The sequence below is a fragment of the Meleagris gallopavo genome, chromosome 2 (genome assembly GCF_905368555.1).
Source record: "Meleagris gallopavo chromosome 2, MGAL_WU_HG_1.1, whole genome shotgun sequence".
Lineage (NCBI taxonomy): Eukaryota > Metazoa > Chordata > Aves > Galliformes > Phasianidae > Meleagris > Meleagris gallopavo.
The window spans coordinates 30255894-30264860 of record NC_139405.1 but is presented as its reverse complement, the minus strand read 5'-3'; the positions used below and the strand labels follow the sequence as shown (position 1 = coordinate 30264860).

Sequence of the window (8967 nt, the reverse complement as noted above, 5' to 3'; positions counted from 1 at the left end):
TGAGCGCGCACCGCCCGCTCCGCCTGAACTACAACAACCAGAGCGCAACGCGCGCCGCAGCCACCCTCGCCTCCCTCCTCTCCCTCCCCGCCTCCATCCGGCTGCGCGGCTGCCGCCCCGTCGGTCGGTCGGGAGACGGCGGTCGTCGGGGTCGCGATGTCGCGGGGTCGGGAGCGGGTGGTGGCCCTGGTGGACATGGACTGCTTCTTCATGCAGGTGGAGCAGCGCTTCGACCCGCGGCTGCGCGGCCGGCCCTGCGCCGTGGTGCAGTACAACCAGTGGCAGGGAGGCGGGTAGGTGCCGCGGCCGCCCGGCTCTCCCCTCCCCTCCGCTCCTCTCCTCTCCCCACGCTCACGGCCGCGGTGCGTTTTAGGATCATCGCGGTGAGCTACGAGGCGCGGGCCTTCGGCGTGTCCCGCGGGATGTGGGCGACGGAGGCGCGGGCGCTGTGCCCCGAGCTGCTGCTGGCGCGGGTGCCCGAGGCGCGGGGCAAAGCCGACCTCACCCGGTGAGCGGGGCCGGGGGGCGGCGGGCCGGGAGCGGCGGGGCGCGGAGTGTCGGGCGGCGGCTGAGCTGTGCCGGCAGGTACCGGGAGGCCAGCGCCGAGGTGATGGAGGTGCTGTCGCGCTTCGCCGCCATCGAGCGGGCCAGCATCGACGAGGCGTACCTGGACCTGACGGGCAGCGTGCGGGAGCGGCTGCGGGAGCTGCGGGGCCGGCCCCTGGAGGCCGAGCTGCTGCCCACCACCTTCGTGCAGGGGCTGCCCGCCGGGCCCGGCCCCCTGCCCGCCGACAAGGGTACGCGGGGTTCGGTCCCGATGGCCCCGCGGGGCTCCCGGTGCCGGGCCGGCGCTTAGCCGGGCGCGGCTCTGCCATCCCGCCGCGTCCCTTCCCGCTGTGCTGCTGGTGCTGCTGGTGCGGAGGGCGGCGGTGCTTCGTTCCCCCGAGAAGCACGGCGCTGGAAGTGGGAGCTGTGTGCTCCCGTAGCCTATAGCTCTTAAGCCGCTGCTTCTTTCCTCGCTGCTGGTGCGCGCTCTCAGATGTAGGCAGCGGTTTGCTGGTGCCTGCCGATGCTATCGGTCCCTTTGCTGGGCTCATCGACACCCACATTACTCCCCTTTGCATTCCCTTCTGTAGAGGAGCTGCGGCAGCGTGGCTTGCAGGAGTGGCTGGCATCACTGTCTTTCGATAACCTCAACTGCCCCGACCTGCAGCTGTCCATGGGAGCAGTCATTGTGGAGGAAATGAGGGTGGCTGTGGAGAAGGCCACCGGATTCAGGTGCTCAGCTGGGATTTCGCACAATAAAGTACGTGTGTGAGGCATCAGCCTGGCTTCTCTGAGCCAGAATGTGCCACAGCAGTGCCGCTGTGTTCTTCTAAACCTGTGAGATGGAAGATGAGTGGGGAATGCTATAGCGAGAGAATGATTTTTACTGACACAAACTCCCACTGACTTGGAGGAAGAAGGAAAACACCAGCGTGCTGGTACTGAGCTGCTTTTCCTCTTTCTGGTCAGTTGGTCTCTGCCACCTGCTAGCCATGCTCTGGGTGATGCTCAGCCAGCCACACCAGCACCTCATGCATGACAGCAGCTGCAGAAGCAAACTGACTTTGATGCTGCAGTTGTGGAGCTCAGCCTTTGCAGAAGAGGCTCGCCCGTTACAACTTTAGAGTTGCAGGCGCTGACCAAAATGAGAAAAAGATAAAGGCTAAGCAGATGCTTTGAACTTAGGGGAAATACATCTTATCTTGGACTGCTGTAGATACAACTTAAGCTTCCACCAACCAAATGCAGATACTGGAGCTAGTTCTGCACAGGCTCACCTTAAAAGCAGTAAGTGGACTCTGGCACAAGAGCACTGGTGCAGAGATTTCCAATGGGATGGATGTTCAACTTCCATATTTGCTCTCCATAACAGAATTTTCCTGCTCATCATTAAGCATCTCCCATTCTTGCGTTTTATTTTTAAGGAGAATAAGGAAATTATGATGGGCTGTCTCTGAAGAACTATGTATGTATTGTATCAAGTGCAGTGCAGAGACCACCAGGTCAGAAGCCTGCACGTGGCCATGGTGCAGAATGTGCTACTGTGCTGCCACAGCCAGCTCAGCTGTGTGTGTGTATGAGCCTTTTCTGCAGAGGCTGAAACAAGCTTTAGGGGTTCTCAGTAGACCACAGTGCATTTTGCCCAGCAGGAAACCATCCACAACTACAGCATCAAAGTCAGTTTGTTTCTGCAGCTGCTGCTGTGCATGAGGTACTCTCAGCAGTTGGCTGAGCATTGTCCAGAGCATGGCTTGCAGGCAGCAGAGACCAATTGAAGAGGCCTTCAGGAAGCCACACAGTGTGTGCTCACCAAGAGGCTTGCAAGAGGCTGAGGGCAGTGGGAGTGGGGGAAGGAAATCTGCTTGCCCTTGGATGCATGCCAGTGCAGAGGTGCTCTGAGCAAAGAAGTGTGCCAGAGTCCAGAAAGAGGAAAAGCAGCTCAGCTCACCTCAGTGCCAGCAAACTGATATTCCTCTTCCTCCAGATCACGGTGAATTTGTCAGTAAAAATCATTCAGTGAATGCACCCACTGTTCCCTAAAACTCAAGGGTGAAGGTTACCTGCTTTAAACTCTTGTTTTTCCTGTTTTAAAACCATTTTCTTCCTAATGAGTTAACTGGTTAGAGCATACCAGGAACTCAGCTGATAAACTATACAAAGTCACCAAATGAGCTATTTGGAAGGACTAGGAAGATAACAGCAAGGTTTTACTAGGAATGACTAGTGCCAAACTAATGCCATGTACCACGCTTGACAGTGGTCTGATACAGGAGAAACTTTAAGGTTTTCTGATGCACTTCTCATTAAAAGTAGAAGATGGTAACTTGGTAAGATACAACGTGAATGAGGTTATCTGTCTGCATCTACCTAAAATAAAAATACTGTAGTCTGTAATAACTGTTTAGTGAATTGCAGTCAAATTCGGATGTCTAAAGTGGGATCCTGGGGGGAGATCAGTCTGAGTTCCAGTAAGAGCCAGTGTTTTCTATGAAGCCCATAAGGAGATAACAGCTGTAGGAATTACAGTGAATGCTAAGCACGGACAGGGCTGAAGACCTGGGCTGTAAGAGTTCTGGGAGATGAGATTAGGGAGGAAAATTCTGGGCTTGGAGAAATCCAGAAACAGGCTGAAATCCTTTCTATTTGAGTGGCTTTCAGGAAAAAATAAAATACGGAGGTTTTTGACTGAGTTGCAGTAAGTCAGGAAGTAGCCTGGGGTTATTGTGAGCAATCAGCAGGATGAGTCAGTAATGGGAGCACAAATGCAGTGTGTGCTAATTAGAGAGGTGTCAGAAAGAGTAAACTCATCAGTCATTGGTTCAGCTTGCAGCAGTTTGCTTCAGGAACAACGCGGTAAAACTTGGAAGAGTCTCCAGTGAAACAAGAATATCTGGACAGCTGCAAAATGACTGGATATGAAAAGCTGAAGGAAAAGGCTCTGCCTTGTCTAGAAAAGAGCAAGGATTTGAAAAAGGCTGTTAACAAAGATGCAGCCTACTCTGTGGGAAGAAAGCTTTGTTTAGTTATGTGTGGTAAAGCAGTGAAAGATGAAATTATGGGACTTTTTAAAATCGGCCATACTTTTCAGCTGTGTATTCTTGATCCTGTGTTAGACTGGGGTGAGAGAGGAAGCAGTGTAGCAGATAGGTGAGAGAACATCCCTTTCGAGCGAGTGTTTGTATGTTTTACAATTTCCTTTTGCAGCATTATGCTGCCGTAGACCTTGCAGAGAGAATCTTAAAACAGTGACATTGAGAAAAATCAAGATAGAAACAGAAGATGAAGGAGCAAGCATAGTGAGAGCAATAGCTGGAGGAGGATTATGGAGATGCTGGGTGGTCCTGTAGTGGTGCAACCTCTGTGCTCTTCCTGGCAGCCTCTCCAAAGGCGGCCCTTAGCACTGCTAAAACAGGACGTGCTGTTGAGTTCTGGACAATAAAGTCAGCACAGTTTTTAATAACAAACTTTCCACCCTCTTCCAAATTACAGATGCTGGCAAAACTGGCCTGTGGATTAAACAAGCCCAACCGCCAGACACTGGTATCTTCACGATCTGTCCCACAGCTCTTCAGCCAGATGCCTGTCAGCAGTATGTGAGTACTGGGGAGCTGCCTGCTTTTGTGCTGCCTGGGGCTTAGGCTGAGCTGCTGTGTGGCAAGAGCACGTATTTGAAATGCTGGTGCTGCACTTCCTCAGTCTAGGCTTTTTATGAGGAAGAGAGCTCTGCTTGCCTTCGTTACTGTGGTCCTTGCTTCTGTTAGTTTTGTCCTTACTTGCATAAAGTGACCAAAGAGACCTGGGGGTAGGAAACTGTTCCTGGCTGTCTCACCAGAGAGCGGTCTAATGCTAATTGACAGCAGTCAGCAAAGGCTTTCAACATCCACAGTAACTGTTCATCGGTCTATTTAATAGAGGGAGAGGAAATCCTGCTAGGAATCTCTTACAGCTGTGCATGACAGACCATGCTTAGGAGCTGCAGACCTGCTAGTGAACAATCTGCACCCAAAGAGCCCACCGGCATCATCAGAGGCTTTTCCTGGGAAGAACTGTGCTCAGGATGACTGCTGGGATGCACAGGTGTAAGCCAGCAGCAGCCATGGGCAGGGAAGCTGTAGCTGTGTCCCAGTGTAGTGACAGAGCTGTTTTTCCAGCGTGCAGGTTTAGTTTCATTTTGAGCATCTGCACTGTGCACAAATGCTGTTGTTTGTGAGGAAGTGTTACCAGCCCTACTACTCTGCAGGAATGGATCCCTGGTCTCCAGACTTGCAGTGCTGTTCTCTGCCTTCAGTGTATCACTAGTGACGGGGAAGTGGGAGGTGGGCAAAGGTCCTGACCATATAGATAGAAAGCATGGAGTGTGCAAGGTGTTCCTAAGGGCATAGTTTAGGATTATCTTTTCAAGACGGAACTGAGAGAGTCACTGAAACTGGGTGAGCTGAGGAGCAATTCCCACTTCAACCCATATTCAGCCTTCTTCTAGCAAAAGTCATGTACCAACTGTTCCCTTCTGTCCTACCAGCTTCTGACTGCTTCTAGTTATTCTGAACTAGTGGCAGCTGCAGCAGAAAGGCTTATCATAGTCTTCCACGTGGTGTGCTATTCTCATTTTTTTTTTTTTTTTTTTCCTCTGCTGTAGCCGTAACCTGGGGGGCAAGCTTGGTGTTGCCATCACAGACATCCTGGGAGTGGAATACATCGGGCAGGTGACGCAGTTCAGTGAGATGGAGCTCCAGACTCACTTCGGAGACAAGACTGGGTAATGATGTACCACTTGCTGCATTTTGGCTAAGAAGGGAGGCAGCTCATCACTGCTGATGTCAGAGCAGGGACAGAATCCTACTGCCCGTTGTGCCTGTCACAGTTGCCTGCATGCAGGGCAGCAAATTATCCACTGGCACCTGCGGAACCTCTGCAGTGGGGTGTCCCTGTGTTTACACATTCCCATAGGGGCTACACTGGCTGCCTTTACATCATCATTCTTCTTTGGCTTTCAGGTCCTGGCTCTATGATCTGTGCAGAGGAATTGATGATGAACCTGTCAAGAACCGCCACTTGCCTCAGTCCATTGGCTGCAGCAAGAACTTCCCTGGGAAAACAGCCCTGGCTACACAGAAGGAGGTAGGAAAAGCCAACATCTTGCAAAAAGAAACTCAGCTTTCGGATTGGAGAATAAAAGAAAGAACTCTAAAAGCAGAGATTAGCTTGCAGAACTGCTGCTTTTCTGTGTCATGGTATCCTGAAACTGAAGCCAGTGATCTAGTGGCAGGGAGTAATTTGGGCTGCTAGATAAATCCCCTGTTGACAGAATTGAATTGAAAACTCATAAATAAAAAGGTCCAGCCTCATAATTTCCATTAACAAAAAGGCTTTTATGGTACCAAGCTTCCAGGGCTGGTTGCTAGAAGGAAGGCAACTAGCTGAAAGGAGGGGAGAGGCAATAAGAGAGCCAGCACTGTGGAGCCTAACTACCTTTAGGCAAGATCTGGTAGTAATGCGGTAGGATTGGATTGTTGTCCGCAGTGCTTTACCTCTGGAGTAGCCTGGGCCATTTCCTCCAGAAGCACTCCAGACTTTGGGCTTTGTGATAAAAATTTCTGTTTCAGTCTGATCCCCTTCCAGTGTTTCTCAGTGTCTGTAGCATTGCTTTGGCCTGGCAGCAGTGCTGTGAGTGTGGGCCCAGACCTGCTTGTGATTACTCTTTTATCCAGGTGCAACACTGGCTGCTGCAGCTGGCCTTGGAGCTGGAATCAAGGCTGATCAAGGACAGGAGTCAGGTAAGGAGGAGTGCAGGGACAGCATCCTTCCTTCTGTGCCTGACGGGGCCAGGCCTTCAGGAAGCCACGCAGGGTATGTTCACCAAGAGCTGCTTGCAAGAGGCTGAGGGCAGTGGGAGAAGGAAATCTGCTTGCCCTTGGATGCATGCCACTGCAGAGGTGCTCTGAGCAAAGAAGTGTGCTAGAGTCCAGTCAGAAAAGATGACTGTCCCAGAATGCTGCAAGGCCAAGGATGGTTCTTCTCTTGTGCTTTAAGATGCAGGAACTTGAAACCTGCTGCACTTTTATCCTGCCTTATTGCTGTTCTGTTGCAGCTTGCAAGCCCTTAGCTGATGGTGTGACCTTTGAGAGCAAATAGTATGATTAAATCCACAAATGGTAGACTGCAGGCAGGGGTGAAGTTAAGCTGCTAGTTTCACTGCTGCAGCAAGGCCAGAAAATGGCACACAGCTGCCTTTGAACAAAAGCGAGGACAAAATGCTTGCCAGCCTGCGTGAGGCAGTTTTGTAAGTCCTTGCATCCTGTATCACATCCCTTGGAGATCAGGCCAGACAGAACAAGCTGCCATCTGTCACATAGCATCGAGAGGTGGCTGGGTTGGATAGCGCTCTAGGCAGAGACCTTCTCTGCCGCCATTCCGGCTCTTCCCTGTAGATGTCGCCTGCGGCACAGCTATGTCTTCTCTCTGCAGAACCACAGAGTGGCCAAGCAGCTGATGGTGGTCATCCGCATGCAGGGAGACACTAGGCTGTCACGCTTTTGTGCTGTCACCCGCTACGATGCCCAGAAGATCTTCAGTGATGCCTTTGCCCTCATCCAAAACTGCAATATGGCTGGGACTCACCAGGCGGCCTGGTGAGTATGGGAGGAAGTGGTTCACATCCTTGCTAGGACCTGACTGATGTGAATGACGGTTGTGCTGACCAGCAGGAAAAGGACAAAGGTGCTTTTTGGGACGAGGCCATTGGGACAGGCAGAAAAACTGCGGTGCACAGCTGCTGTATTTAACATAACTTCCTCCCTCCTGCTCTGTAGTAGATGCTAGAGTGTACTTTTAAGACAAGGCTGCTGCTGAGGCCCTCTCTTTGACTAGAAGTCACAGTAGCTCCAGGCTGTGGTGGACTGAAAGTCTAGACTGGCAGCTGGCTGTCCCTGCTCTGGTAGCTGTTTTCTGGGGGAGGAAGTGTTGTTTTGGGATGAGACTTTCTGCTGTGCCCAACCTAGCCTGCAGTATCTGAGAGACTGTGTTCTGGAGATAGCATAACAAACGGTTACAGGAAACATCCCTCCCACCACTTGTCAGATACCCAGACTAAGTGCTTTCACAAGTTTCCTTCTCTCTTGCCTGTGAGCATTTAATGCTGCTTAAAGTCTTACCTCAGGAAACTACTTGCTTCCCAGAATGGTGTCCGAGTTGACATTGGTCTGTCCTTTGCAGGTCTCCACCACTCATATCAGTGCACCTCGCAGCTAGCAAGTTCTCTGCTCCCACATTCCTCTCCGCAGGCATTGCCTCCTTCCTGACTAGTGACACTTCACCTGATGGCACTGCTGCTGGCAGCACAGAGGCCACATCTTCCACGAGACCTAGGGTCAAATTTTTCAGGAGCCCAAGCAAAGAGCATAGACAGAAGCCAGCTAATGCTATTGAGTCGTTCTTCCAAAAGGTGACAGAAAGGCAGCAGTCACAGGCAATACTAACCAGCCTGCCAGCTGCTACCCATGCTCAGTCACCTGCACCCAGCTCCCTGGAGCACCCAGAGGGAGATGGTGCAGGACTTGCCTCTGAGCAGCGTGAGCTGGAGGCCTCTGTGAAGCAGAGTTCCAGAGATGGAAGCCGTGCTTTTCCTTACAAGAGGCCGCCCTGTGAGGAGCTGCTGTCTGATGCTGCACAAACACCCTCAACTCCACCCAGCTCCAGGATCCTTCTGAAGTCAGAGCCAGCTCTGGAGGAAAATGAGCAGAATTTGCCATCCTCTGAGAAAGCCCTGCTCCCTCATGTCTCACCAGGGGACCAGCAGTGCTGTGAGAAGTGTGGCCAATATGTGCTGGCCTGGGAGCTCCCAGAGCACATGGACTACCACTTTGCTGTGGAGCTGCAACGCTCCTTCCAGGAGTCCAGCTCCCCACCAGCTCTAGCAGAGGTTCCCAACCCCAAGGCTGCAGCTTCTGGGTCTCCTGCCAAGGTGAGAAACAGGCCCAAGACTCCAACAGGACCTAATGCAAAACGACCTCGGGAAAGCGTGACAAGGACTTTAGATTTTTTCTTTAAGCGCTTATCTCCTTAACGCACAGTCATGCTGGAAGTTCTTAGAGAATCAGTGTTTTTAAAAACAAAATCTTTTATACTGCTTTTCAGGTTTTAGTCCAGAGAAATATAATAAATTATCTCCAACTCTAAGAGGAATTAGAACTGATGAGTAGTGTGTGGTGCTGGATGTACCCAAATTTGTGAATTGCACACATAGTATGGTGGTGACTACCATGCCTGTGCATGCTTGATGCTACCAGAAGCTGCATCACTCATCTACCTTCTGCCATGGGTATTTATTGAGTCTCACTGCTTTGTAAGTAATTGTTTTTCCTGTGATGAGAATGCTTTTCCAGTGCTGTAAAAGCAGGTAGTGAGAATACTGGCATATCTGGG

At 51.5% G+C, this 8967-nt stretch overlaps 1 protein-coding gene across 1 annotated transcript; it reads left to right on the top strand.

The window, feature by feature from the left end:
• Positions 1-32: 32 nt before the first annotated feature.
• POLH (DNA polymerase eta) lies at positions 33-8733 on the top strand. Its single transcript, XM_085219499.1, has 10 exons — positions 33-293; positions 374-508; positions 586-797; positions 1137-1306; positions 4036-4139; positions 5183-5302; positions 5541-5664; positions 6255-6320; positions 7012-7175; positions 7759-8733. Exons 1-10 carry the CDS (start codon positions 157-159, stop codon positions 8606-8608), a joined length of 2082 nt encoding a protein of 693 aa, XP_085075625.1. The 5' UTR covers positions 33-156; the 3' UTR covers positions 8609-8733.
• The last annotated feature ends 234 nt before the right edge of the window (positions 8734-8967 follow it).